The sequence below is a fragment of the Trichoderma asperellum genome, chromosome 1 (genome assembly GCF_020647865.1).
Source record: "Trichoderma asperellum chromosome 1, complete sequence".
NCBI classification, from domain to species: Eukaryota; Fungi; Ascomycota; class Sordariomycetes; order Hypocreales; family Hypocreaceae; genus Trichoderma; species Trichoderma asperellum.
In genome coordinates, this window is record NC_089415.1 from 546,111 (window position 1) to 573,878 (window position 27,768).

The following is a 27,768-nucleotide window of genomic DNA, read 5'->3' on the forward strand; positions in this document are numbered from 1 at the left end:
ATATTTTTATTTCCACTAGCCTTCCTTCTCCCTCTCAACCTGACTTTGTCAAATGCAGCAACTGAGATTCGCCCTCAGTTAGATACGCTGTATATTGGTTATTGACATGCGTAGAATTGCCTGACCAAACATCAGTGAACTTCCACTCAGAACAGCTCAAACCAAGACCAGATAAAGACACAGTCACTGCCTGTTGTCCATAGAGATATGTTCCGAACCCCCCAGAACCTTGATCAGGTCCGTAGTTTGCAATTAGCACATATGCCTCCTTGCCATCATCACTTGGACCACCGATCCAGGCTTGAAGCTGCTGGGCAAGGTTGTTTCCAGTGCGAGGATTCCGCGGCTGCATAGGATACTTGGCGAAGAAATTAGCGGCGGCAGTTGATTGAGAGCTTGTCAACAGCTTATAACCAAGATCATCCGTCTGGGTTAGATCACTGCCGAGAATTAAGTTTGCCCCTGCGCCTAGCCAGTGGTTCATGACTGTAGTTCGCATACTATCGTTAACACCGGTTAATCTCTCCGGGTTGGCGGCGAACAAGTTATCCATGTCGGGGTAAATCGTGATTGGTTTATTTTGCTGAGCTTGGAGGCCAATGTACTGGCGGTAGTTGTCAATGGCACGTTGGGCAACCGACCAAGCCAAGAAAGTCTCATGGCCATAGTTGTTAATGTCTTGATCAGTGCGCATGGACTCTGCCAGGTTGCTCCAAACAGGCAACCAAGTTTCGTTGCGGCATAGCTTCCATGAGATGTTCAAGCGGATATCTTTGCCTGTCTTCGCAATGGCCTTTTGGTAAGCCACTACGGCGTCTGAGTTCTGGCATCCCAGCATGGCGCCGTTTTGCGGCGAGCCAGGAGTGACGTAGTCGAGCTAGTTTTTCCATAAGGCATCAATTATTGGTCTTCGTCATATTGGAGAGTTGGCAACCGTTCACTTACTTTGATCATATCAACGCCCCAAGAGGCCCACAGATTCACTACAGAATCATGCCATTGCTGAACACCATCTTTACTATAGTCAAACTGGCACAAAATCTGATCGAAATTTCCGTTAAATACGGATCCGACGGTAATATCCGTGCCTATAATGGTCTTATTAGCTGCTTGGCAAGGCACGCCAGGAGTAATGTATAAGCCGAGTTTTAAATCCTGGTTGTGGAGCCACGGGCCAAGCTTGGGCATATCAAATCGAGTGTCGTTGTAGATGATTCGGCCGTTATCATCAACCTCATCAAAGGACTGCCAGCCAGAATCAAGGCTGCACATGTCGAAGCCAGCAGCCTTGAACTTAGAGTTGGCAAGGACGCCACACTGAGTTTCAACAAACTTCTGCGTATAATATAGACCAGATTGTCCGGCGAAAGACGGAATCAACGTAGAACCGTTGGCCAGGGCTTGAGCTCCATATGTGTTCCAGCCTCTGGCCGATGAACTGAATCCATTGGTAGTTTTCGCTGTTTTTAAGACTTTCAACGGACCTCCGCCAGGACTCGGTTGAGGGTAGCAGTCCGGAAGCGAAGAATCGCGATCTTGCAAGCAGTAAGGGGCAGGCCTTGTAGGCATTGTACCCGATCCCCCGCTAGAAGTGTAGCAAGCTCCGCTGGTCCAAAGCCAGTACCACTGGTTGTCGCTCCAGCCCCAAGTTCCGCTTGTCGAGCCGCTCAAGAGGCAAAGGTCTACCATGCTCTTAAAAGAGACGCTGATGTCACTATTCTGGGCTGAACCTACGGCTCCCAAGTTTGCCTGTTGCTGCATGCTGATGTTGGAGCCGTTGCAGTCAACCACGGAAGCATTGGCTGCCAGCTTGGTGATACAGCTCTGGATGTCATTGTAGCATTGATCTGAAAAATACACGCTTCCAGGCTGGTAAGAGGCGTCGGAGCAATGAACTGTGCCTGTATTTGTGCCGGCAACTGGCTGAAGCAGGATTGATGCCGCAATGGAGAAGACAAGTGCCGATGCCATGGCGGTGTAAGTCTGCGCCTGTTGGCTGCGTCTCGGGAGTCTGTCGCAGGCCAACTCCCAGTTCTAATCTTGCAATGGTAATATCAATCCAGACTGTTTCCTGCTTTCCAATCTGTCCGTAATGTCTTAGGAGTGATGGACGCTTGTGCTAAAATTCAGAGGTTTCTGTAAGCCTGGTGGACGGGACAGAGTAAATAATGTTGCGAACCTCGATGCATGCTTCCCCGAAGCTCACGAGGCCAGTCAGCTCTCCACTGTTTCCTTAGACCAATTGATTCAATTGTCATGTCTCTTTTGAGCCCTGTTCGCTCCGCCTGTATTACTAAACGAGAACTATTCTCCACGCTATCGACGGATAAGTCTACCCATCACTACGGATTTATGGCAAACGCAAATACGAATGCAGAAGTGCCAAAGTTCTCTCTCCTTCTCCGAATGAAGCCATATGAACCATTTCCGCCGGATTTGTGCTCGAATTTCGAGCTAAGGGGATGTGGCATCCACAATGCGAATGCCGAAACCTGCCCCTCGTATAACCAAAGTCTCGCCTTTTCCTCTATTGTCTTCCCCCGCATTTAACAACCTTCTTAAAGGGGTATTTTGAACCTACCCCTCAGGACACTATGGTAAAGGAAACTAAGCTACCTCATGATAGTTCCTTTGGGAAGTGATAATGGGATATGGCGGAAGCAAGGGGCAACTTCTTGTTCTATATCTCGTGCCCGGCTTCGGCGAAGTCTTCATCTTTTCATTCGCTGGCAATATTGGTTGCTAACCGAAAATCCTCTAGCCGGCTGTCACTGAAGCCTCTAAATCTTTGCATCCACACTAGCTTCTCCCCCACGAAAGACCATAAACCTGGACAAGTCAATAATAGAGGTTTAGATGAACTCACAAAAAGTGGACCGACAATTACGGAAAAGCTGCCTTTGGCAGACACGAAAGCAAATTACAGCGGCTAATTGGGCCGGAAAAGCAGAGCGACAGCTCATACATTACCCGATATCTACGGGAGGCCTAGCTTCGAGGGTGAAAGACTGAGCCCAGTTTTCCGTTTTCCTAAATATAACCATAATGACAAAAGTGTGGAGGTGGGGAATGTAGCTCTCATGTATGCTTGTGTATCCATCTGGGCTGTCGTTATCACGTCTTGACCCCTGCAACCTCAGCAAGGATTGAGATTATACAGTAGACAATGTCTTTGCGGGGAGAAATTCGGCATCCAGAAGGACTTTAGTGCATTTCTCAAATGCGTTGTAGTTGGTTTACATCTTAATTTTTGTTTACTCACACAGCCAGTGTTCCTGCAGCTAGGCGATCAACTCATCCTCCCCGAGACATGTCTGCATGATGTAGTTTCCCTTGCGTGGTGGAAACTGTGGCATACTTTCTGTTCCTTTCTGTCTGCTTTGGAAGGTACATAATTGTATATAGGTGAGCTATGTGCTGCCTCGAATGAATACCGGAGCAACAGCCATGGTGATTAGATATTGATAACACTCTTGTCTAGAGATCAGTTGCCATAAAGTCGGCACAATGCGCCACTTTTCGTTGGCATCTTTTTCTCTCTTGGCGAGTTGTGCCACTGCGCAATACATCTATAATCTGAGCGATGTCTCGTGGACGGTGAGCAATGGTGTCAATGCCACTGTGCCTGGTAAACTACCTTCACATGCTCATATCGATTTGCTGGCTGCGGGCGTCATTGAAGATCCCATTTATGGCTTTAATGAATGGAACCAGTTTTGGGTTCAGCGAATGAACTGGACATATACATCTGGGCCCATTAAAGGACTGTGAGTGATATTTAGTCATGAGAAAAAAAGGGAAAATTGAAGCTGATATAAGCAACTACAAAGGAAACCCCAAAATGGGCTTACATCGTGGCTCGTCTTTGAAGGTCTCGACACCTTCTGTGAAATTAAACTCTGCAATCAGACAGTCGGCAATACCAAGAACCAGTTTCGCAAATACACGTTTGATGTCAGCGATATTTTACCCAAGTGCTCTGGAGATCCAGTTCTAAGCTTGAACTTTGGGTCTGCAAGCAAAATCGTTCTCGACATTGCTCAGAGAAGTGATCTTTGTAAGTCTTCTCGATGACTGAATAATAGTGTTCAATACCCCCTTCGTGCTCCCTTTGTTCCGCTAACAGAGATATACTAAGCTGAGGTCAACTCTGCCAATGGTTACAATGGCCAAGAATTCCAAGGTCGAGTCTACATGAGAAAAGAGGAAAGCGATTTTGGATGGGATTGGGGCCCGCAGTTTTCTCCGGCCGGACCATGGCGACCAGCATACATTGTGCAAAAGGCCAAAACTGATCCTATTTATATCACTAATACGGCTATTGATATCTTTCGGCAAGGTCAAATGCCTAACATATCACCCGATCAGACAAAGCCATTCATTTTCAACGCCAGCATTGATTATATCGGCACGCTTCCCAAAAATACGCAGTTTCACCTGAAGATTGTCGACAGCAAGGGCCACACCCTCAAGGAGACCAATTTAGCTGGAATAAGCCAATCCAGTGGTACCATCACCGGCAGTACTGTCATTGGCAACAATGTGAATCTCTGGTGGCCATCTGGCTACGGCGAGCAGCCATTGTATACGGCAACGCTCTCCCTAATCAACTCTGCGTTCTCCAAGCCTGCCACCGTTACCAAGCGAGTTGGTTTTCGAACCATTGTCTTGAATCTGAATGCGATCACCGCTGAAGACAAGGCCAAGGGCGTTGCTCCCGGAGCCAGCTGGAAGTTTGAGATCAATGGCCACGAGTTGTATGCCAAGGGCTCCAACTTTGTCCCTCCAGATATCTTGTGGCCTCGAGTCAACCAGACCAAGATCAAGGAAACATTTGAGCTGGCCATAAACTCACACTTCAATATGATGCGAATCTAGTCTTCGGGAGCTTACCTCCCTGACTGGGCGTACGACTTGGCCGATGAAATGGGGTTGCTGCTGTGGTCTGAATTTCAGTTTTCCGTGGCCTATTTTCCCGCCACTAAAGATTTCATTGAGGAGTACGAGGCAGAGGCCTACTACAATGCTCGTCGAGTCAATCACCACCCTAGTCTGGCGCTGTGGGCCGGCGGCAATGAGCTGGAATACCTCATCTATGGCTGGTGGCTCAATCCCCGGAATAATACCCAGCTCGAAAATTACGAGACCATCTTCCAGCAGCATATTGCCAAGTGTGTCTACGCCAACACTCACTCTATCAGCTACATCCCTTCGTCAACCTATCACGGCTACACATCGCTCGACTTCAATTCAGTCAGCCCTCAGACCTCTCGGTACAACTATATGGAGAGCCCCGATGCGCTATACGCTGACACCGACTTTTACAACTACGATGGAACTATTGCCTTCCAGTACAGTGGCTATCCTGTGGGCCGTTTTGCTGACGAGTTTGGATTCCCATCCATGCCCTCGGTCTACTCCTGGCAAGAAGCCATCCCCGAGAGCGAATTCTACTTCGACTCATCATATGTTCGGCATCATAACCGCCATCTCAGTGGCGGCAGCGACTTTTTCTCGTCTTCTGCAGGTGGCATCAACCAATTCACAGACAGCATTAAGCTCTGGTATCCGTTGCCCCAACTGCAGGATCCTGTAGCCAACTTCACCGCCTGGACGTGGACCTCTCAGGTGTTCCAGGCAGACTATTACCAGGCTCAGATCGCTTTTTACCGGCGCGGATCTGGGCTTTCAAATCGCCAGATGGGCGCTCTGTACTGGCAGTTCAACGACATTTGGGTTGGCCCTACTTGGTCCAGCACCGAGCACAGTTTGCGGCAAAAGGTGGCCTATTATGCTGCCAAGGACATCTTCAACCCTGTCATTGTCTGGCCGTTCTATGACGAAGCTACTGACGTCTTGGAAGTTTGGGTCGTGTCTGATCTGTGGCAAAGGGTTTCTGGAACAGCTTCGTTCAAGTGGGTTGACTGGCAAGGCAATGCTCTAGACGTTGATCCACCGGTCCATGTAAATCCAGCCCACGACGGGTCGTTTAACGTCAACTTTAATGTGCAGCCGATCAACGCGACTCGGTTGGTTACATATCCTGCCTTGTCTACCTTCTTCGCTTGCAAAAACCCGACATCAAACACCCTGCTCTCAATTTCTGTTGAGGCTGGAGGATATACCCACTCGGCTTTTTTCCACCCGCAAAGCCTTCGACTAAGCAGTATTGCCGATCCGGGCCTGGTGATGGCAAAATTAATTCGTGGAAATAGGGCTCAGTTCAAGATCACTGCGACTAAAGGCGTGGCAGCATGGGTTTGGCTGGACTATCCCACGACGGTAAGAGGATACTTTGATCAGAACGGCTTCTGGCTAAACAAGGGCGAGAGCCGCACGGTTACCTTCAGTGTGTGGGATGACTGGTCTAATGGTGATTGGATCAATGATGTTGTACTTAGATCTATCTATGACAATGTAGAAAAGTAATAGCTAGATATATATTTATTTATTTTATAAAGGTATATATCATATGACTGTATTTGAATTATATAGTGAGCTATAGCTTTGCTTTGCAGATATGTTCCTAAGAAGATGCTCAACATATATATATATATATATATATACAAATTGATCGTCCCTATACTTTTTGTAAACTGTATAGATTATTATTATTAATCGGTATATGCCGTTCCAGAAGCTTCTCCTGTTTCATTGACCGCATCTTGCTGCATTCCGAGTTAAAATTCTCTCCCGTCGTTTATTGTATCTCAGTTGGTTTTCAGCGCAGCTCATTTTCTCATCCGTCTTCGAGTTAATAAAATAGACCCTATATGTCGGATATAATACAAAATACATCTTCAATGAGCAAATGCCAGGGGGCCAAAAGACGACATTATTACAGACTCTTGGATGGTTGGTAATATAGGCGAAGGGTCGATAAAATGCTTCAACTTAAGGTTATTCGTTTCACAACCGAACTGCAACGGAAATTGATAATAAATTAAACTACATATTGCCTTGCTCTAGCACAATTCCATCTCCTAAAATGGACGTCGCATCGACGCCAAAATAAAGTGCTTAAGGCCTCGCCTGAGTTGCTCCCGCCAGAACGCAACAGTCCAGGATAAGCCAAAAGCTATTACTATACGATACGCAGACCATCCCTCTTCCCAGTTGATCTCTTCCCAGCTCGCTTCATTTGTTTCATTTAACCTCTACGCAGTTGTCTACCATGAAGAAAGCTTTGATTTCTTTTGCGGCTGTCGCTCTTAGCGCGCGGCCCTCGTCACGACGCCTTACCCTGAAATGCAATATGACCCTGCCACAACCAAAGACTGTGTCGATTGGTACGACAACATCGAGGGCAAAACCTGTAAAAAAAAGTCATCCACTGGTTTCTTCAGACACTTTATTTACTCCTCTCAATAACAATAACATGTTCGACTTGGATGCTCGCTTTGCCATTGACCTTCGTGATAGTAGCCACGGTGTGTTGGATGCATTTATCAACAGTATTCTCAACGGTTTTAGTGTCAAAGCATATTCCTGAAATTCTCTAAATGGATTTGGACATATCGCCAACATGAACAAGGAGACACGCAAGAGATGGGCAATAGTTGTAATGCAAGTTCTTAACCGTCTTGCCTCGGCGAGAGGTAGCATTTTTAACCGACTCATCTTCCCATTAAATGGCGTACGAAACATAGTAAATAGAACTACTGGAATGTGAATGCGTAGCGAGATGTTCCTTACAGTATCAAAGGTGGTTACTGGATCCTATGGCCCCAATAACTTGCTTCACCCCAACTATGTAATTTGCCAGAACCAGGCTTAGCAAACACAGCAGCTCGACAGGCTGCAAAAACTACCTACAAAAACTATCTACAAAAATTAACTACAAAACTAACTGCAAAACTAACTGCAAAACAAAACCATCCTAGCATTCTTCATAAATTTATGTGACGCTAGGATTTTTCCTTGATTCAAGGATCTTTGAAGAAAATAACCTGCACGGTAATATCGTCTCTCACGTATCGACTGGTAGGTGTAGGTGCCGTCAGCGAGCCACAAAGCATAGCCCTTCTCCTCCCCCCAAGCGCATTCTTTACTAAACACACCGCCGCATTGTCGAGATCCTCTATAGCAAAATGCTCGGGTGTCGCCTTGTAAGATGGCCATCCCTCATCATCTATGGTGTAGCCCGTCGTCTTGGCATCTTCAACAACCTCTGGTTTCCCCAGACGTCGCGCGGAGAGCCAGCGGGAGACGCACGTCACGGCATCTTCGTTAGACATGACGTCCCAGAGCCCATCCGATGCGAGAATGACAAAGTCTGAAGATTGAACGGAGCGGGTGGTAACCTCCGGGGTAGCAACCATATAAGGTGGTGTTTTAGACTTGGGGCGAGGCTCAGTGCCGTGATAATTCGATTTGAGAAAGTTCAGAAACTCATTGGGCCATTTCCACCTATGGTCACCGAAGCCCCGAGTAACAGCAATCCCCAAGAGCCGGCCCGTTTTGGGACTAAGCATATCGTCTTCTCCAGGGTGCTCGGCGTTCAATCTTTTGACTTCATCTTCATTGAATCCTGTCTGGTCCTTGCTCAGAGCGGAAGCCACAAAGCTACCCGAATCAGAAGACCACGACCCGAGAACTGCGCGTGAGTCGCCCGTCACGGCGGTCCGCAGCACAGAGGACTTGGGATCATAGATGCAGAGCAGGGCGCAAGAGCCAGCGAGGGCCGGTGCGAGAGCCGACAACACTTGGCTGGATCCGGGCTCATAGCCTGCTTCGGCGGCTTCGCGCCCAGTATTCAAGATTCTGTCGTCAAGGCTGGTGAAGGCTCTTTTGATAGCAGCGTCGACAACATCTCCTGACCCCGGTGCCGAGACCTTGGAGAGTGCCATTGAAACATACGGGATGAGCGCCTGCTTTAGCACCTTTGAGGTAGCCCAGCCACTATAGCTCGGGTCAGTCTCGATGTTCCTTAGAAGCAGGATTTCACGTACGAGTGTCCATCGTAAACACCCGCGTACAGCGCCGTTCCGCCTTGGATACCTTTGCCAACAGCAACAGACCACTCATCCTCAACAGGGTCATTGCTGGCGACGCGGACGATATCGACGCGGCCCTTTTGTCCGTCTCTGCCATCAAATACAAACGATTGAGCCTGCTCCCGCAACTTTTGGTTTGCTGCTTTCAAGTCTAGGACGGGCACGGGCGAGATGACGGAAATGTCGTCTTCTGAGGAAGCGGGTTTAAGAAGAGGGACAGTCGACGTCTTGGTCTCAGTGCCGCTATTTAACCACAAGTATCCGCCCCCGGCAGCGACAACCACACATGCCCCTCCAACTAAGAGGCCTGGCCGTGATGGTGCGGATCTCGGCGCCTGGGAATCAGACAGCCAACGTCGAGAAAGCTTCTGGGGAGCCGTGAAGCTGTGTTTGCCGGGCGTAAGCCTGGCACCCAGGCGAGCCGTACCGAGACGCAACATGGCTTTTTTGGACCAATTCGCTGAATAGTGTAGAATATAAGGTGCAGGCAAGTGAAGTTTGAGAAGTGAGGTTGGGGTTCTTATCTTTCTTGCCTACATGAACAGATTCACGCACAGTTTGGGCGGTCACGCGACTTACATCGAACAAGAATTGCCATACCAGGCAATTTCACAGACGTGTTGTAAAAAAGTGGCTCATTTATCCCTGCAACCCCTCATCTACTCTAGCACAGCCACAGACAGCAGAAACCATTCTCTGCTTATCAAGTCTGTTGATTAGTCTACGTAGTTGTCCATAAATCCCAAGAGCAGAAAAGTGGCCGCGTGCCGCAATAACCGCTTTGCTAGCAGGCCAAAATAGGGAACACAAAGATTCCGTCATGATGGTTTTGGTTAGTATTCTGGGGCTTTCAGCGTAGTCTGGCTAGCACGCTCAGTTGCGGCCAATGACGTCTCTTGCTCCTCTTTAGCATCAATCAAACGATTTCGGTGCTTCCGTCTCGGCTGGCGAAACCGCGTGAGACTTGTTGATTCCAATTGCGTAGCCAGTGACTCATAACAGCGGCTGACATTTGAGTTTAACGTTGCTGGTATCCCAGGTTGTGAGCACTAAATTGCGCAGAGTGAAATTGTGGTCAGCAAGACTCTGCAGTGAAGAAAGAGTTGCAGGGCAGCTGTTGTTATTTCCTGTCATGAGCATAGGCACGGGATGCTAGATGTAAGTTAAACCAATCATCATGTATCACTAATTGTTGCCCGTGAAATAAATTTATATAAAAAGTGGCTATGGTTTTGGAGCAATGCAAACATATCATACATGATAAACAAAAGGAAGTTTCTGTATTTTGGTTTAAAAATTGACTGACTTTTCTACTAATAAAGTCATAAGGATATTCCAGTAGTTGGATGTAAAAACTATTTTTAAATAAATTTTTATAATGGTGAATTATCTTTTTTACGAGTTCAGTATCAATACTATACAAATAACCCTTTTTATAGTGTCTAGTGTTAACCGTCAAGGTTCACTCTTCTCCTGATACGCCTCAGCAGCAAGCAGTGCTATACAATTTGAAGTCAGCACTCGCAAGTAAACACCACGGCATCAAACGCCTTATTAGCCATGCAACGCCAGCAAGCCTTCGGCAGCCTGCTTGCCCAACGCCTCGAGCGTTCCCATGCTCAGCATTTCTAATACGCTGATATCCAGCCCAAACATTTGCTTCCACCAGGCCCGCATCTCCGCGGCCACAATCGAGTCCAGTCCCAGTTGTGCGAGTGACAGAGATGCATCAATCTCGCCATCCACTGGCCGCAGCACCAAGCCCAGCAGCTTCTTCCCAATTTCCTGCGTCAATAAGCCAACAGACTCTGGTTTGCTGAGCGTCTCAGGACTGGTCTTGGCCGCATCCAGAAACTGCCGCAGACTGTCGCTCGAGGCGCCGCCTTTGGCCTGGATGCGAATGTTGCGAAACACTGACATGCGCACGTCTTTGCGTAGCTTGGCGCTGCTGTCGGGACTGCTGAGTGGAACGACGGGTACAATGCCCACGAGAGTCTGGCCTGCGTTGACGAGGCTCGACTCTGGCGATCCAGGTTGAGCTGATGGCGAAGGCGACTGTCGTATGGCAGATTCCAGCACGTCCAGCAGCTCTGACTCTTGCACAGCCCGCCAGCCTGTTCCCTCTAGCTTCTTGAGCAACTGCTCTTCCTGGACAAGATCGCCTGCGTTTTCCACGGCCCCAATGTTGAGTGACGTACAAGGAAGCCCCTTGCTTGTTCGGAACTTGACGAATGCATCGAGAAACGTGTTTGCACTGGCATCGTTGGCCTATCCCGGCTGGCCAACGATGCCGGAGAGTGAGCTGAAGAGGATGGAGAAGTTGAGATCAAGTGACTGCGTCTCGTTGTGCAGATTCCAGGTTCCCCTGACCTTGGGCGCCGTCGCCATATTCCATTCGTCAATGGTCATCCTCCGCCAGGCTTGGTCATGAAGCACCATTGCCATCTGGATGACTCCCTTGAGGGGACGAGGCGATTCCGCAACGGCGCGGGCCACGTCTGTCGCTTCAGTGACGCTTCCGCGTACCAGATGCACCTCACAGCCCATGCTCTGGATCTCCTCGACAAAGAGCTTGTCTCTATCAGTTGTTCCAGCGCTTCAAGAAAGGAATGTGAGGTGTCGGGCCCCGTGCTGGACCATCCATACCGCTACGGAACGGCCCAAGCCACCAAGTCCGCCCACAAGCAGATACGACGCTTGGCCATCAAGCACTGTCGTAGTAGACGCACTACCAGGCTGAATTTGTCCAAGCTGAAGATCTCCAGATGTTGGTTCGCGGAATTCGAGCACAACCTTGCCAATGTGGCTGCCCTGCTGCATGTGCTGGAATGCTTCTTGCATCTTGACACCGGGGAAGATTTCGTCAATCGAGATGGCTCGAATACGCCCTTGTCGGTAGAAATCCATCGTTGATCGAAGGAGGCTTGTTGTCGTGTTAGCTTAATGTATTCAACGCATGGGCAACGACCAACACTCACCTGTCGACCATCTCAGGTTTCTCCTTGCACATCGCGTCTATGTCTACGCATCGATAGGTACGATTGGCAAGGAACACCTCCATTTTCAGCTTGCCAGCACCAAGAAGACCACGCTTGCCAATCTCTACCAAAGTTCCCCATTTGGCAACGCAGCGCCAAGTTGCATGTAGCAACTCGCCCGAGAGCAAGTTGAGAGCCAAGTCAACCCCGTTGCCGTTGGTTGCTCTTAGCAAGTCTTTTTCAAAGCTCACGTTTCGCGAGTTGAAGATGTGATCTCTTGGGATGCCTAACTCTCGTTCAAGGAAATCAATCTTCTAGTCACTGCTGACCGTTGTATAGATTCCAGCGCCAATCATGCGGGCCAGTTGGATTGCAGCTAGACCCACGCCACCACAGCCGCTGTGGATGAGAACAGACTACAAACATCGTCAGCATTATATCAATATAGTCCTAAGAAAGAAGATTATTTTTTTTTCTTCTTCACTTACCTGGCCCTTTTTAAGTCCACCGACGTTGATGAGTGAATAGATGTCGAGCAACCAGTGTCCCGTCAATGTCAAAATTAACATGAAGAGATCCATCATTTGTGTGTAACGATGCCAATTGCCCGTCTGAGTGCTGTAAATATTCAATGCCATTTGTGGAGCGGTACCAGTTTAAGAATTTAAGAAATGCAGCAAGAGTTTGGCCGAGGCAACAGCATCATTCAAGAATTTAACCAGACAATGATCCTTCAGCTGCTCTAGTAATTAGCAAACTGGAGGCACAGCAGAGCCATTTGTAATTAGTCTCTGATAATCAATTTGCAAACGGCATGATAAAATAGTGACCTAGCGCCTTTGGGGCTTAAACCTCGCCCTCCTGTGACATAATTATGTCCTTATTAAGGCAGCAGATCTAATTTTTTGTGGTTTATCAGCTTTTCCCTTGTTTTGCTGCTTAAATATAGGCTAAGCCTACCACCAACTACAAGAAGCACAGATTTTAGACTCCTTTGCATCTTATTAGTCTAATCAGGCCAAGCTATAAGAGCTAGGTCACAAGAAAATAGGAAGCAAATCTAGAATCATTCGCCTGCAGTTATGATTAGCCTGCTCGTTCATGGTGATCTTCGGCTCGAAGTGCAACATCATGTACCTTTTTAAACGTTAAACATGCAATCTTTGGCATAATCACCAATGCTATTGCGTCTTGTTGCATACAAAGTGTCTTCAAACCAAGCGATACGCCATCAAGTATCATGAATTAAGTATTTTCAGACAGTGCAGGGATTAAAAACATAGTTTATGTCGCAAAGTCGCTTGTTATCTGTCAAATTGATAGTGGGCTTGGTTCTAGATTGAGTTTTTTAGAGATTTGAAGTAGGACCTTCTTTGGGTATCTCCTGGCGGTACTGGTACACGTACACTATGCACTTTTCGAGTAGATTCTTAGTAATTGCTCTTCATAGTTGCAGGTACTTTATTATAGCTTCTGCTGTATTATAGCTTCTACTGTAAGAGTGCATAGCCTCCATACAGATCAAATCTTTGCGTAGCGTATAGCGTTTGTATTATTGTATCTCCCATCTAAAGTTGTAGGCGGGATTGTATCGAGAAGATTATGAAAATAGACGTCAGGAATTGACGCTACACGACCGATCGTCCTGAAGACCAAAGAGTGCGAAGACAGGATTGCGCCGACTTGAGCTAAGGCCAGCATTGCTATCGACAAATACGTATATAATAATGTCAGAAACAGACGAAACGCGCCAGCTGTTTGATACGATGGGTCATGCGCGTCCCATGGCGACCGTGGTCAGGAACCATCATTCGTAATATTGTACAATTTCGTGAATTCTTGTTCATCATGTCTCATGCCTCGTGGGTCTTGGATTAGTACATCCAGCCTACGCATTTTTGGTACCAGGGCAATATATTGCCAGTAACTAGCTAAAGCCGTAGTTGTACCTGAACGCGTGATAAGTGGCGAGTGTATGCCTACGAAAGAAGCCGGAACAGTGTCTGGCGCTTCCTTTCTGGAAATAAGCCTTTCCAGCTGCGTGAGCTGTCAGGTTAGCAACAGTATGCTCAAAAGTTTTGTAGCTTCGCATCCTGTATGTGCCTTCCTCACCTACAACATACTCACTAATTATATCACTTATCTGTATTGACACTAGGGCTGCCGACACCTATTCAACATGTAACTGCTTTCTATCTCCTTAAAATGCTTCGACACGACTTTAACATCTGGCTACTATATCATTGTCATACTGCTAACAATGAGAGGATAGCAGTTGAGAGTCGTGTCCAAATGGCCTATTATGACCTCCATCTATAGAATCAGGAGAGGATTGGTAATACTAACTGAGAAAAGAAATCTCCGAATTCAGACCCACTTGATTACAGTGCTGATTGGTTACTCGTTCGTGACGATCGTTGATCGACGGGTGGATAACACCCATTTCTTTTTAACGGATCGTTTCGTTGGCACAGTCGCCAGCTTCCCACCCTTCTTGAATAACTACCAACTCGTGTATATTGCTATTCCGTATTGCTGGTTTCTTTGTGTTATGAATGACTGCCTCCAGTCCGCTTAGCTTTTGCAATAAAGCCTTTCTTGCAAGGAACCATGCGTTTTCTCAATTTTCTACTATCAAAGATAGTGGGTTGCGATTACTGTCGCACAACGGCGATCAGCCGCCCCCATGCCAGCTCTGCGAGACACAGCCTCCAGAAGTCCTTTAGCCCTCCGTTCACTATGCTGAAAACCGGATGGCGCTCAGGATTAGGAGCGTCTGTTGGGCGGGGAGGTGATATCGCGTGCCTGCAGGTCAGGCCTGTGTGGATTTCAATTGCTGCAAGTTTGGTTAATAGTATTGGCTGGGGAACGATCTCGCCCGGGGTCCTAGTCCGCAATTTGTCTAATAAGTGGAATCTCAATGAAATTGTTGGCCGAGCCGCCTCTTGGTTTGGAAGGATTCGCCCTTGTTTCACAAGGCGACTTTGAAGGAGCTGATCACTTAAAATAGATGATTTATTAGGTCAAAGGCACTGAGAGCATTTCCGGTGTTTGTCTTTCTGCGTCATTTTTTCGTTTCCCAAGGCCAAAAGAAGAAGAAGAAAAAACATTTCCTATTAATTTTTTCAGTCGCGTCGGGAACATGGCGTTGGCGAGGACATTCTTTCTCTTATCTTCCTTTACCATACTGGCTCTTGCGTCCAACTGCATTACTGGATTGGATTATTGTGGCTACAATTTGTTAGGGATTGGTAGGTGACTCGCTCCATTTCTACCTAGCTCTTGTTTAACAGCTACGAATTCAGGAAACTATCAGGCCCAGATCAGCGATGCGCTTCAGAAGGCATCTCTAGACCCAACCAATAAAGGTATAGCAACCAACACACTCTTCCATTGTGTTGGCGGATACAATGGCAACATAGTAGTCATCAAGTTCTGCGCAAACACGTGCGCAGATGGCGGACCTGGTAAAAGTGATTTTTGCGACGAAGCTTCCTCATCGACCGCCTCGACTCCGACTTCCTCGCGTACGACCAGTACGACGTCTTCAACAGCGACACAATCCACTACAGCGTCATCCGCTGACTCGTCCGGCGCCTCTGCTACAAGTACGAATCCTACATCCTCAACAGATACTAAATCATCTGGAAACACTCCTGTCGGCGCAATTGCCGGTGGAGTAGTGGGTGGCGCGGCCGGTCTTGCGCTCATAGGGTTGGGCCTGTTTTTATTCTTCAAGAGATCTCGACAGCGACATAAATCACTGGACCAGAGCATGCCAGAGTTGAAACCAATTCAAGAACAATCATCGAAGGGCTACACTGACGCTCATCCAATCCCACAAGACGGATCAATCCTCGAGGCTCCTGGAGATGTGGCGAGAGAAAGATATGAACTATCTGGGGCTCCCGTAAACACCACGGAGACCAGATATGAGCTTCTTTAGAATATAGGACTACTAGTGTGACATAAACTTGACTCATTTACAGATCATTTTCCTCGACCTTCGCGACACATGAGGATAATCTCCTTGACTGGTCACTATACCATATGTATGGCTTGGGCCTAGCTGGCACAATCTAGTCCTACTGGTATCTCTTACACGTTTGTGATTGTCCCTACAGCCGATAAAATCCCGAATACAGAGACTATAAGCCCACGAGAGCGATCTTATTTACCGCGGAGTCGTTTGGCCTGCATCCTGGCTTCCACCAGCCATCTCGATGCGGCAGACTCTTTACCTCAGTACAATTCGGAATTCAAGCGCATGAAATTAATTATATTGTATTATGCAGGATTTTCCAACAATGCGCATCCTACTCTTCTTCACCTACTAGGTAATAACGCATACTATGGTTCGAATCCCACCTTTTGTTACCTTGGGCGACGAGGATCGTATGTGTAGCTGTGTAAAGTCGTATTTACTATTACGGTTTCAGCTTATAGTAAGGATAATAGATATTTGCCGTTGCACCTTGGCACACCTTCGTCTCTCATAAAACTAACTATTCGCGGGGCTCTTGCTCGTAGCCTCGTTTTCTGCTTCTCTTCCTCATCAGACTGTTCTAGAACAGTCTGATCCATCATTCTGAAATTGCAACAGCTATATACCGTACTTGGCAAGATCTTTTTCCTATCAAATGCCAAGAAGTCGATTGCGTAGGCACTTTTGTCTAAAAGTAGCATGTGATCTAGGACCTTGTTCAAATCAGAATCGCTATGCCAATCCCAAGTTTGGCCACCAGGAACACCATGTAAATCCAGAATGACGTTATGTTATACTCTGAGCAAACATTAACTATTCTATCCATGAGCTTAAATTCCAAACTTTTAATAGTATTAGTGTCATCGTTTTTATACAGTGCCGCGAGTTGAATGGGATGCGGAGATAGTTAAGCCTAATAGAAACAAGGACTTCCACATCCACTTTAGTGAAGAAATAGTTAATAAGGCGGGGGAAATAGAATTCGATATTCTCTTTGCTGGGAACCTCTATTAACGCAGCCCGATGCTCATGTTCATCCCCCGAATGCCAGTAACAGAATTTTTCATTTTCATCTCAAGTATGTCGCCGAATCCTTCACCGAGGATGATTCCCTCATCACCGGCTGGACGATATTGTTGTCGTACTTGGAAAATGTACACAGTGTATAAATGTGCTTAACAGTTGAGCAGCTGGTTGTCGTATCTTGAGTTGCTAAAGGGACATTATGGCGATGTCACGTTGGAAGTCAGATTTAATAGCCACCGTGATATCTTATAGTAATATTTTATAGCAACAAGCCTCATATTATACTAAATATAGAGGTCTAGCTAGTTCTCAACAGCGATGTTGTCAAAGTCTGTGACCTGATCGGTTCACTCTCTCTAGTATTGGTGGCATTCGATGCATGTAGTGGTGATATTGCACTACTTTGCGGAGTTGAGTCAGGCGTGAACTATCCATCATCAGGAGATACGGGTCAGGATAGCCGAATTTAGCCATTAACTCTTAGACATTGTTCCGGGGCCAAAGACGGTAGCACCATATTCCAGACATTGCTGGAGTTTATCTTATTTACGGTTATCATACACATGATTATAGAATTTAATTCAATTCAGTCGTGTTTCAAGTATGTATAAGGTACTAGTGAAAAAATAATTATAGTAAATATACATATAGGGTTTATTTTATGGAACATGAGCACCTGCACTGTATTATACGGATAAGCGCTGTAATATAGCGGATAGGTACTATATCATAGTAGCTAAGCACTGTAATATAGTGGTTGAAAGTACATCATACAGCACATACTTAGTGATACAAGCCCCGCTTGTTTGGATACCAAATATTGAAGCCTGCTTGAATACCAGATATGCCGTCCCAACAATTAGTTTCAATAAACATCCTCTCTTCTAGCCATCCAAGTTAAATCCTAAAGATCCGGGAAATTTGTTGAAGGAAACACCTAGTACCATAACGTTCCACCTTAAACGATGGAGTGCTATTTACTTCTCTTTAGTTGACTAATGTTAAGCGCCTTATACATTGCTTTCTACTTCATCCAGCCAGTCTACTTGAACATTCTCTAGGACAAAACCTTTGACAGGTTCGTGATCTGATCCAAGAACTTCTGGTCTGCCTTTGAGGCATTCTTTGTTACTTTTCCCAAGAGATGTTCAACTGTTTGGCTTGGGTCAGTAGGTGGGTTACCCTGGGCAGTTTGGATACGCGCGATCTGGAAGTTAATGAAGAATTTTGGTGCCTTGACGGCCAAGTTGCCTCCAATTGAACGCAGCGCAACTTCGGTAGCCGTGTAAACATTCGCTTCGTTTTGGAACTTTGCAAGATCATTCTCGGCTAACGGGCTGGTGGTTGCGAATTTCTCCAAGGCGAATTCCAGGGGAGACTGGCCCGAGGTCGCAAAGTCGATAGACGAAAAAGATATTCCGCCAGAGGAGACGTCTGGTACTCCTGAAATGGTGGTTTTCTTGGCATTGCAGGTGATATCCGACGCGAGGAAATTGGCTGCATCTTGAGTCTCTTGAGGTAGAGCCACTTTACCGACGATAAAGCACGGCTGTGCCTGCCGAAGCTGAAACTCTTCCATGCGAATAGGGTCTAGGAGGAAGAAGTAATTAGTTGTTTGTGTGCTTTACAGTGAGCAGCAGCTCCTCTAAAGATACGGCATGACTCACTTGCTAGTGCAATATCCAAAACAGAAAGAAAAGTGGCGACTAGGAGTGCAGAATGCATATTGACAAGAATCGATAATGAAAAACTCTGGAAATGAAGGGAGAACTGGAGTACTGAATGTGTGTAAGAAAGAAAGAGCAATTAGGGGGGAAAAAGGTAGTAATTAATCTCCTGTCTTTTCCAGAAAGACAAGATCAATTTGACGAAAAGATAGAAGAGTATGGTCTACAAGCTCATGCCGATCAACACATATACGCGGGAGACTTGGTATAAATATTCACGTAAACAGACCTGTTCTTACCCAGACTTGTGTCCTCGATACTGCGTGGGAAATGGCGTTGATTATCCTTGTTCCCGCTCCCCTTACTATTAGCGTTACAACGTGTTTCATCCTTGGTTTTTACGCTAAAAGTTGGCGAGCCGCCTGTGCGATAATAAAACACTAAACTGTCAAATCGATATGGGGCAATTCCTCTTCCAGCCAAGACACTGAAACAGGGGCTAGAGTGATTCAAACGACGACGGAGACGCTGCGCAGCCTGGAACCGAAACCATATTCCCCAGCCCGCGGAGTGGGCATACGAGGTTTTATAAAGAATGTCAGCAAATATTCATATCCGTCAATGTGTCATCAGATAGACCATGCTGGAAACATGACTGCCATCCTTATTATGCGGGGCAAGACGTTTGTAGTTTGGCCATAAGTTTTCGCCTGGCAACATTTCCGGCCCATTATCTAATTTGTCAGCATAAAGCCATCTGGTACTAGATCCCTTGCTTTGGCTTTTGCGGGTGCTTGGTATAGAGTACAGAAATAAGAAAAGGCACATGAAATACAGTGGGTTGAGAATAGAGATATATAATGGGAATGGAAGAGAAGCTTGGATTAAGGAATGCAGTTTGTGGTAGTAGAATTAGGTTTACTTACAATTAAGCATGTCCATGCAGCCTATAACGTAGTTTAGGAGAGATGTTTGAATACAAAAGAGGCCCACTCTTCAGCGAAAACCCGAGGGGATAAACATTTAACCATCTATCCTGCGCAATAATCCCTGTATGTGGATTTTCTTGGCTTTATTACGGAGTACAGAATACTTCTAAACTATTAATTACCTACGTGTTTAGCCTGAATACCTCGTATGCTCTGCTTACCCTGTACAAAAGTACCTTTCCTGATATCTCGTATATATTGGGTTTCACGTCACAGGCGGTGAAATAAAGACTAGCCATGAACTATTGACTCAGAAATGCTGCATTACGTGTTTCTTCAAATAACTCAGCTCAATTAATGTATACTAAGCCAGTAGCTGTAGGCATAACTTGTTGATACAGAAAGTATTTAAGAATGATGTATGCATCCGAAACTACTGTGACTGTTTTATTAATTGCATGTCCTCAAGTTGCAACGTCATTATGAAATAAATCTTTTGGTAACTATCTGCAATTTATCTCGAAATTATAAAATATATATTAACTATTGTTATTAATTATTAGCACAACTTATTTTCGTTATACAACCCCCCCTTTTTTTTTCTCTTCCTCTTTCTTTTCTCTTCGATATTCTCTTTAATTATTGATCTTTCGGTTGTCAACTTATTGGTAGTTTTTTATTTACCAAGCAATTCTTGCGATGAATCCACTAGAATATCTTCTCTTAACCGCCTTCCTTAGCTCATCAATACCTAATAGGCCAAGGCCTAATGCCATAGGAATAAACCAGTGCTCAACAGGAACTGGGGCACAGCCAAGATAATCAATGCCAGGAACCATCGTGAATATCAAACCAATAGCAAGAGCAAATAAGATAGCTGGGAATAGGAGCCAATTCTGAGTTTTGGAATTGAACAGTGGTGGATGCGTGAACAATGAGAGGTGTCGAGTACGCAGGGCCATCGCATTAAACCACTGCATTACTACTAGAGTTATAAAGTAGACTGAAGATGCGACTGTCAAGTGCGTAGTAACGTCATCATCAGTCTGTCCTTCGGGAGTTGGAATTGACCCAAATGAGAACCATAACGACCCGAAAGTTAACCCCTTTCGCTGTAGGTACCAGTACGACATTGTAAAAGAGAGGGCTGTTTCGAATGTACCAACAAAACCATAAGCCTGCAAGAGAAGTTTCCAGTCGACGAGACGGTCATTTACAATGTCTCGAGGTGGCTGGAGCATAACGTTGGCCTCTGGCTTCTCGTAAGCCAAGGAAATTGCAGTAGCGCAGTCTGTGAAACAGCATATAATAATCATGAGAAAAGAAGAGAGTATCTGAGGTAAACCAAATGCCACATTGGTAAACACTGGCCAGAACTCTGACCAGGAGCCAGCCGGTAGTAAGTACGCAATTGTTTTCTTCAGATTGTCAAATACTACACGACCGTAGAGAACAGCCTCTGGAATAGCAGAGAATGTACTTAACAAGACCATATCTGCAGCCTCAACAGCGATATCGGAGCCAGATGCGGGTGAAATACCAATATCTGCTTGTTTCAAACTTGGGGCATCATTGACGCCATCTCCGATCATGGCGACAACATAAGATTGTGACTGGAATTCCCGTACAATTTGAAGTTTATGCTCTGGCGTGGTACGGGCAAATACTATCTCTGAATACTCTGTAACTAAAGTGTGCCATTGGTGTGGAAGCAAAGTCATTAGATCTTGACCTGTCAAGACAATCGCCTTGGTTTCTGCTGGAAGGTGATTGGATTTGGTATTTCTCTTGGGTTCGAAATTGGGAGGTACACGGGGGAGATTGTCGACGCTGTGGACCTCAGCGTCTGGTACGCTAATAATACCACATGAGCGAGCAATGGATTGAGCTGTGAGCTGAAAATCTCCCGTAACCATGGCGGTGCGGATGCCGGCTCGGTGCAGGGTCTCAATTACACCGGGAACCTCCTCCCTTGGAGCGTCCACTATACCAACGAGCCCGATAAGCGTAAGGTTTGTACGTGCAAATTCTAGAGCTTCTTTTTCGAATAAATTCTCTTCTGGATTTGTTCGGATGATGCTAGCAGGAAGACACCTTCGGGCAAGAGCCAAAACACGTTTACCTTCGCTTGACCATGAGTTCTTGGCGTCTTCAATGGACAAGCGGATAGGTTCATCAAAGTCATACACGCCGCCGTCTTCGCCAACATACTTTGTGCATCGAGAGAGCAGAATATCTGGCGCACCCTTGATCATTAGAATGTAATCCTTCTGAGCGTCAAAGTCATTCATTTCAGAAAAAGAGAGCGTAGTTTCTAATGAAGATTGATCGCGGGGAGAGCTAATCCGTAAAGCGAATTTATTCTTCGAATTAAATGCGAGGTCAAATCTTTTGATCCATAATTCGCGGGACTTGTTTACAGGACCCAAAAATTCTGACAAGCGAAGAATAGCTTGATCTGTCGCATCACCAAGAATCTTTCTCTCCGATATTGGAAGATGAATACTTGTGGGGTCAAACTCTCCAGCGTTGCACACGGCAGAAGTGATACAAAGCTGCTTTAGGGCAGCGGTTTTCTGTGAACCAGATGTATCTTCCATATCCTGTATAGCCTCTGTGACAGTCAAGACCTTGGATCCAATCAGACAGTCTGTCACGGTCATTTGATTTTTGGTCAGAGTCCCTGTTTTGTCCGATAATAATACCGAAACAGTTCCCAGGGTCTCAACTGTCTTAAGAGATTTGCAGAGAATATCATTCTTCTTCATAATGCCTGCGGTAATTGTGAGTGAAGCGGTTAGGGCTATTGGCAGACCCTCTGGAATAAAGGCAATAGCCACGCTTACACAATCTACAATTAATGTTGAGACTGAGATGTAATCGGGGTATTTGTGACGAATAAAGCCCGCCCATAGGGCAATAATCACAACAACCATTAATATCATTAATGTTGCGATAATCAGGACAAATCTGAAGATTTCCTTCTGCAGCGCAGTTTGGCCGGTCTTGGGTTTGTTTGTCAGTTTCGCAATGCGGCCAAAGACTGTATTGTCCCCCGTTGCGACAACTATCCCCAGACCACTTCCAGAGGTACAGTGAGTACCTTGCATTCCAATACATTTTGTTTCAAGATAATTCTTCTCAGTAGACTCAATGATTGCCGGCAGAGGATTTGACTCGCCAGTCAAGATGCTTCTGTCGAATTTCGCATCAGTTGACACATCGACGAATCGAATATCAGCGGGCAGCTTGTTGCCGGCACTGAAAAAGAGAATATCTCCAGGGACAACCTCCGTTGCCGGAACTAATCTTCTTTTTCCATCACGCAAAACACTGCAGTCTTCCGGAAGCATGCCTGTAATGCTTTTCATAACTCTGGAGGAGGAGAAATCTTGCCAAGCATTAAACGCGGCTTGTGCTAACCATACAATAACCAGAACGATTCCCAGAGCTAGGTTAGCCACTGCGGGATCTGGTTCGCCAAGTGGTTTCCATGAAACAAAGACAAGAATGCTTCCACCAAAAAGAATGGAACCAAAACCTCCAAAAAGATAGAAAAATATTTTCTGCAGCAGCCGAGACTTTGGTGGGGTTGGAGTGTTGGCTCCGAATTCTTCGGTTTTATCTTTGACGCCTTGTATCGAGAGACCAGTTTCTGTAGATGTGTCTAATTTCTGAGAAACCTCTTGGATAGAGAGAGTGTGCCACTCGAGATCCTCTAAATCTATTGTAATCAGTTAGCTATTGTAAGACCTGAAGCTGCCCAGGCACCCGAGACTTACCTGCCATGGTCTTGTCGCCGTGTTTTCTCTTAATAGCTGCGTTCTTTTCCCCCTGCATGCGTTCCATGTCTATACTCAACGTGCGGTATAAAACTGGGAGTGCAGTGGCAGGATCAACTGCTCGTTGACCACTCCTTATGCTTGATAGGGAGTGGATAGAGTAGGCCGAACCTTTTCTCTTGAGTTTGACATTCCTGTTTATAGAAGAACCAATTTGTTGGATTTCGTCACTATCATCAAAATATCGAATTTGACGCTTCGTAGTGCCAGATGTCCCAGTATTGCTCTTGAGTTGAATAACTACTGCAGAGCTGCCCTTTTCAGGATCTCCTTGGTCGTTGGGATTCGCCATTTTGCCGCTAGGGAGAGGGAAAGCAAGGTCAGACAAGAAGCAATGAATTTGTAGGAGAATGTTTGAGTATCCTAGGCTCGGCGAAAGGCAAACTTTATAGCAATGGAATGACCTTTTAAATAGCAAAGCCGAAACGAGGAGGACTAGTATTTTGAGCTAGGAGTACGCTGGAGCAGGAACTTTGGCGCTCTCGCGCTTTTTACTGATGCGTTGAGCTATGATGGGCCTATATTGAAAGGTTATGAGCGATTTTTACGATGTACTCGGTGTGGTGGCGCAGCTTGACGATGTGCAGATGGGATCTGCTGCAAAGTGTACAAGCGACACGGTGTGATACTAGAATTTTCATTGTTTATGGATTTTTAATTTTGTGGATTTTTTTTTTAGGAAAAAAAAAAAAAAAGAAAAACCGGTTTAATCCAAGATATTAGGGATATGAGCCCCAATTCGGAATTGCAGAACTATGCTATTGCTTCAAAGTGCTTAAACTCGTCGGCTACTTCATTGGTATTATATGAGGGTATTTGCTTCAATAGTCATTACGCTTTTGTAGCATGCTTTCCCACATCCTTGTTGATCATTTCCCCTCTTTTCTTCTTTTTTTCCTATGGAGGTAATATTTTAATACGTGTATTTAAACTCAATTGTTGCGCAAATAAGCATCTGACGATTAATATATGAGCTATTAAAATTCTATTAGGTATTGGCAAGTTGAACTATCAAGTTGGGCCTAGAGGGAGGCCTCCATGCAAGGCTAGATGGCCCTGTTTCTGAATACCTAGTTTAGACGCATCTAACCTCATTAAGATGCGGTCAGAATAAATAGTAAGTTGATACCGTCTTATAGCATGACGTAGTATGGAAAGTTCACTCGATATTCATTCAAATAGACTAGAGCCGATGGACAATTACTAGGTGGAGTACTCCACTCTCTCAATCACTTCATGCTTATATGCATTGCAGAGCGGTTGGCTTATGAACTCAACTTCGCAGCGACCTGGATGGAGCGGGGAAATTGAAATACATAACTTGAAGCGCCTGCTGCCTTTCTGACGCATGACGCCCATCAAGGAAAAGAGGGTATTCCATATTACCCACTGGCAGTAGGGCCTCTTAAGATACCTAATTCGAAGTTTCAGGGCAATGAACCTGTCTTTCGAGTTACTCAATCAATGGATATTCTGTCCCATCTTTATATGCTCTCTGTCTTGACAAGCACACAGCGACATCTCCCTAGACCCCTTTTCATGGCCGTAATTGCCTTATTAACATCTTCAACGAGTTCAATTTCTACCGGCGGCCTGATGTTCTTTTCTGAGGCAAGTCATAGCATTTATCTTAGGTCAGTTGGAGAGGCTATGCAGCTACCGCCAACCGTGTTATCGTTAACAATGAGGAAATAGCATTGTTCGCGGGGAGCTCATAGCTGTTAGCGTTCCTACAAGAACCTAGAGATTAATACAATCCTTTGGGGGAGGGAATTATGAAAGAGGTATGCTCAGTCATACGTGTGCCTACTCAAGTTGAACCAGAGCTCTCTCGAGCTTGAGCAGCGTCGGCTGCTCAGAATAGAGCATTCAAGCATTAAGGCAATGAGATCTGGGGTACACGTGTTCTTCGCTATTCAACCATTGTTATCATCTATCGCAATGTACTCGTCGGCTCCCATAGCTAAGTTCCTAATTACATGGGCTGCCGTGCGGTTCCCGTCATCCGTGCTGTGCCAGTGGGCTGTTCGCCCCTTACCATGCCAAATACGTGTGCATGGATACCAACCAAGTTTTTCCTATAAAGATTTAAGAGAATAAGACACAGTCGTATTTCTTGAATTGCCTATGTTGCTTTGCCAGCCTTAATTATCCATATATTGTCGGAATGAGATACCCATACAAAATACACTCTCATCCTAAAAACAATCTTTTATCATCCAAGTTTTGCAACCGTGATATCTACATTTCCAATAGCACCAGGGCCACGGTTCCAAGTTGCGACTGCTACTGAATAATCCGACTTTTGAGGAACATAGTTTGACACTTGAAAGTTGTTAATTGATGACCCCCACGGACAGTCCCAGTTGAGGCTACAGATTCGTGTGGTGCCGTCATACAGATCAAGAGAACCCTGAGTTCCTGACAAAGCACCCGAGCGACCACACGAGTCTGCAGATTTGGTCGCGTCAGGGCCCACAACAATCTTATCGACTTCGGCGGCCGATATCTCATTCGATTTAGAACCTGAATAGAACTTGCCCCTAAAGACGTTTATTAAAAACTCGCGGCCTCAAATGAGCGATAAATTATAAATCGAAGAACTCACCACGCTAGGTTGGCGTTTTTAAAAGAGACGTCATCTTTCCTCATTCTGTTGTAGACACGAATACTGATCCATTGGTCTTCAGTTCTTACCTCTCCGAAGGCGAGTGTAACGGGTATAAATAGAATATAGGTAATAAGTACGATTATGCTAGATCTTAACATTTTGGAGAAATTTAAGGTCGGTATTGTGAACGAATGCAATTGGTATTAGCAGTGTATTGACTACTAAAAAGGCGGTAATATGAAACATGTTTTAAACTTATGAAAGACGGATATTGCCACTTCTTTATAGTGTGAGCGATGATAGTATAAAAATGCCTTCATTCCTTCTGAACTCAGCTCTCGGTATTCATGACGTAAAAAGACCCACTGCACAGAGAAATCTAGGTTGCGGTTGGTATTTCTCGGAAGACACGGACCAGCTCAGATATTTTATCCAAATTAGGACGCAGCGCCATGAGTGAATGGCTGCTGAGGTTTCCCCGCAAAGTGAAGATTATGTTGACTAAGTGGTATTCTTTGGTGGACTAGTCTCGCTCGAACATGGGGTGTTCTTACAGCCACTTGTCCGAGCTAGCTGCCGGTCAACAGTATTTTTATCAATGAAGAGCCATCGATACACAACAGATAACAAACAGATAAGACCTTGGGGCTGATTTATGCTGTTATGGGCGTTGATTATAACATCATCGTGGTTAATTAGACTAGAAGCTAACCAACATAGCCGTTTGCGAAGGCGGTTGGATCGTATCATTCTGCGTGTCAGGTCGCCAAGTCAGGATTACCTAGGCCATCTAGCGTATTTAAGCAATAGAATAAACAGTCAATTGCTTCTTCAAATGCATTAATAGCACGTGTGGTCTTGATTAAGATCAATGATTGCATGGTATTATGGTGTTGGTTTAGTGGCCAATCTTAGACTAGTTGTCGATATTGGATATGCTGATGATATAGATACCAAGGGCGAGTTCTTCTGCCTCAGACAAGCTGAAACTAGGCTTTTAATTCCCTGGTGAACGATATAATAAGTAGCTTCATCGATAGGCAAAACTTTTCTAAGCGTGTCAACGTCTTGGTGTTGGATTGAGGAAGCTCTGAATATCATGAACCAAGGCCCTTTTCTCTTCCTTATCTGAGACGACGGTCGATAATGCCCTAGCGTCTTTTACTGCCGCTTTCTCTGAGCGCCTGCCAAGATAGTTATGGATCGTGGTCTTATTCGGAACTAAGCGGGAATCTCTTCTTGGCATTCACTAGCAGATCTTTCAACACTTATAAAGATCGCCTAAGACAATTCGGGATTTACTCCTCTTGGTAGAAACAGACTTTGTTCAGCACTGTTTAATAGGAAAACATATTATTCTTGTACTAGAAAAGAAACGTTCTACCCCAGAGAGAAAAGATAAGTGGCTTTTTGGCTCCTCAACTACACCTAGACCTTTACTTTACTAAACTTCTACGGCGCCAAAACCCCACTATACCAGAGCTTCGCCATACCAGTCTTTAACAACCCCAGCAATGAGTGAGGGATTGCTAACAGCTGGGATTGCCAGCACTGGGTGGGCTGCCAGCGGGCACCGGCGAAGCACCCGTAGAGCGCCGACCTTCCTGATCGATCTGAACCACATGTAGGCTCCACACCCTAAAATAGCGCTTGGGGCGATCAGATGCGTCAATACTACTATTTACAACCTTTTCTTTGGATTCTATTGAGAAGTGGAATGTAATTAAAAGGGTC

At 45.7% G+C, this 27,768-nt stretch overlaps 10 protein-coding genes across 10 annotated transcripts; 3 read left to right on the plus strand and 7 right to left on the minus strand.

Moving 5' to 3' along the window:
* Window positions 1-34: 34 nt before the first annotated feature.
* AGL3_1 (Alpha-galactosidase 3) lies at window positions 35-1,971 on the minus strand (the record flags this gene model as incomplete). The annotated part of the gene is made up of 2 exons (XM_024906266.2): window positions 35-877; window positions 946-1,971. The coding sequence occupies 2 exons, from the start codon at window positions 1,969-1,971 to the stop codon at window positions 35-37; spliced, it is 1,869 nt and encodes a 622-aa protein (XP_024755842.1).
* Window positions 1,972-3,507: 1,536 nt separating this feature from the next.
* TrAFT101_000131 (uncharacterized protein) lies at window positions 3,508-4,878 on the plus strand (the record flags this gene model as incomplete). The annotated part of the gene is made up of 3 exons (XM_024901261.2): window positions 3,508-3,767; window positions 3,831-4,057; window positions 4,139-4,878. 3 exons carry the CDS (start codon window positions 3,508-3,510, stop codon window positions 4,876-4,878), a joined length of 1,227 nt encoding a protein of 408 aa, XP_024755843.2.
* A 48-nt stretch (window positions 4,879-4,926) lies between these two features.
* On the plus strand, window positions 4,927-6,429 carry TrAFT101_000132 (uncharacterized protein; the record flags this gene model as incomplete). Its single annotated transcript, XM_066125928.1, has 1 exon — window positions 4,927-6,429. One exon carries the CDS (start codon window positions 4,927-4,929, stop codon window positions 6,427-6,429), a length of 1,503 nt encoding a protein of 500 aa, XP_065982025.1.
* A 1,182-nt stretch (window positions 6,430-7,611) lies between these two features.
* On the minus strand, window positions 7,612-9,594 carry TrAFT101_000133 (uncharacterized protein). Its single transcript, XM_024902127.2, has 2 exons — window positions 8,952-9,594; window positions 7,612-8,901 (listed from the first exon to the last, which is right to left on the minus strand). The coding sequence occupies exons 1-2, from the start codon at window positions 9,434-9,436 to the stop codon at window positions 7,926-7,928; spliced, it is 1,461 nt and encodes a 486-aa protein (XP_024755844.1). The 5' UTR covers window positions 9,437-9,594; the 3' UTR covers window positions 7,612-7,925.
* Window positions 9,595-10,550: 956 nt separating this feature from the next.
* On the minus strand, window positions 10,551-12,006 carry TrAFT101_000134 (uncharacterized protein; the record flags this gene model as incomplete). Its single annotated transcript, XM_024907075.2, has 4 exons — window positions 10,551-11,264; window positions 11,367-11,567; window positions 11,643-11,919; window positions 11,975-12,006. The coding sequence occupies 4 exons, from the start codon at window positions 12,004-12,006 to the stop codon at window positions 10,551-10,553; spliced, it is 1,224 nt and encodes a 407-aa protein (XP_024755845.2).
* Window positions 12,007-12,288: 282 nt separating this feature from the next.
* TrAFT101_000135 (uncharacterized protein) lies at window positions 12,289-12,558 on the minus strand (the record flags this gene model as incomplete). Its single annotated transcript, XM_066125929.1, has 2 exons — window positions 12,289-12,390; window positions 12,463-12,558. The coding sequence occupies 2 exons, from the start codon at window positions 12,556-12,558 to the stop codon at window positions 12,289-12,291; spliced, it is 198 nt and encodes a 65-aa protein (XP_065982026.1).
* Window positions 12,559-14,958: 2,400 nt separating this feature from the next.
* Window positions 14,959-16,454, plus strand: TrAFT101_000136 (uncharacterized protein). Its single transcript, XM_024902128.2, has 2 exons — window positions 14,959-15,225; window positions 15,280-16,454. Exons 1-2 carry the CDS (start codon window positions 15,117-15,119, stop codon window positions 15,918-15,920), a joined length of 750 nt encoding a protein of 249 aa, XP_024755846.1. The 5' UTR covers window positions 14,959-15,116; the 3' UTR covers window positions 15,921-16,454.
* Window positions 16,455-17,637: 1,183 nt separating this feature from the next.
* TrAFT101_000137 (uncharacterized protein) lies at window positions 17,638-18,876 on the minus strand. The gene is made up of 2 exons (XM_024902820.2): window positions 18,653-18,876; window positions 17,638-18,575 (listed from the first exon to the last, which is right to left on the minus strand). The coding sequence occupies exons 1-2, from the start codon at window positions 18,708-18,710 to the stop codon at window positions 18,043-18,045; spliced, it is 591 nt and encodes a 196-aa protein (XP_024755847.1). The 5' UTR covers window positions 18,711-18,876; the 3' UTR covers window positions 17,638-18,042.
* Window positions 18,877-20,101: 1,225 nt separating this feature from the next.
* TrAFT101_000138 (uncharacterized protein) lies at window positions 20,102-23,883 on the minus strand. Its single transcript, XM_024901294.2, has 2 exons — window positions 23,364-23,883; window positions 20,102-23,305 (listed from the first exon to the last, which is right to left on the minus strand). Exons 1-2 carry the CDS (start codon window positions 23,713-23,715, stop codon window positions 20,262-20,264), a joined length of 3,396 nt encoding a protein of 1,131 aa, XP_024755848.2. The 5' UTR covers window positions 23,716-23,883; the 3' UTR covers window positions 20,102-20,261.
* Window positions 23,884-25,276: 1,393 nt separating this feature from the next.
* TrAFT101_000139 (uncharacterized protein) lies at window positions 25,277-26,259 on the minus strand. Its single transcript, XM_024902129.2, has 2 exons — window positions 26,032-26,259; window positions 25,277-25,966 (listed from the first exon to the last, which is right to left on the minus strand). Exons 1-2 carry the CDS (start codon window positions 26,190-26,192, stop codon window positions 25,639-25,641), a joined length of 489 nt encoding a protein of 162 aa, XP_024755849.1. The 5' UTR covers window positions 26,193-26,259; the 3' UTR covers window positions 25,277-25,638.
* Window positions 26,260-27,768: the final 1,509 nt, after the last annotated feature.

What these genes read in the sequence shown, in the direction of transcription:
- TrAFT101_000138 (XM_024901294.2), bottom strand. Translation starts at nt 23,715, where the DNA reads ATGGCGAATCCCAACGACCAAGGAGATCCTGAAAAGGGCAGCTCTGCA. An exon ending in CGGCGACAAGACCATGGCAG is followed by an intron (nt 23,306 to 23,363) that starts GTAAGTCTCGGG and finishes TGATTACAATAG; the next exon opens with ATTTAGAGGATCTCGAGTGG.
- TrAFT101_000133 (XM_024902127.2), bottom strand. Translation starts at nt 9,436, where the DNA reads ATGTTGCGTCTCGGTACGGCTCGCCTGGGTGCCAGGCTTACGCCCGGC. An exon ending in GGTGTTTACGATGGACACTC is followed by an intron (nt 8,902 to 8,951) that starts GTACGTGAAATC and finishes CCCGAGCTATAG; the next exon opens with TGGCTGGGCTACCTCAAAGG.
- TrAFT101_000136 (XM_024902128.2), top strand. Translation starts at nt 15,117, where the DNA reads ATGGCGTTGGCGAGGACATTCTTTCTCTTATCTTCCTTTACCATACTG. An exon ending in CTACAATTTGTTAGGGATTG is followed by an intron (nt 15,226 to 15,279) that starts GTAGGTGACTCG and finishes CTACGAATTCAG; the next exon opens with GAAACTATCAGGCCCAGATC.
- TrAFT101_000139 (XM_024902129.2), bottom strand. Translation starts at nt 26,192, where the DNA reads ATGTTAAGATCTAGCATAATCGTACTTATTACCTATATTCTATTTATA. An exon ending in AAAAACGCCAACCTAGCGTG is followed by an intron (nt 25,967 to 26,031) that starts GTGAGTTCTTCG and finishes AAACGTCTTTAG; the next exon opens with GGGCAAGTTCTATTCAGGTT.
- TrAFT101_000137 (XM_024902820.2), bottom strand. Translation starts at nt 18,710, where the DNA reads ATGCATTCTGCACTCCTAGTCGCCACTTTTCTTTCTGTTTTGGATATT. An exon ending in TTTGGATATTGCACTAGCAA is followed by an intron (nt 18,576 to 18,652) that starts GTGAGTCATGCC and finishes TCTTCCTCCTAG; the next exon opens with ACCCTATTCGCATGGAAGAG.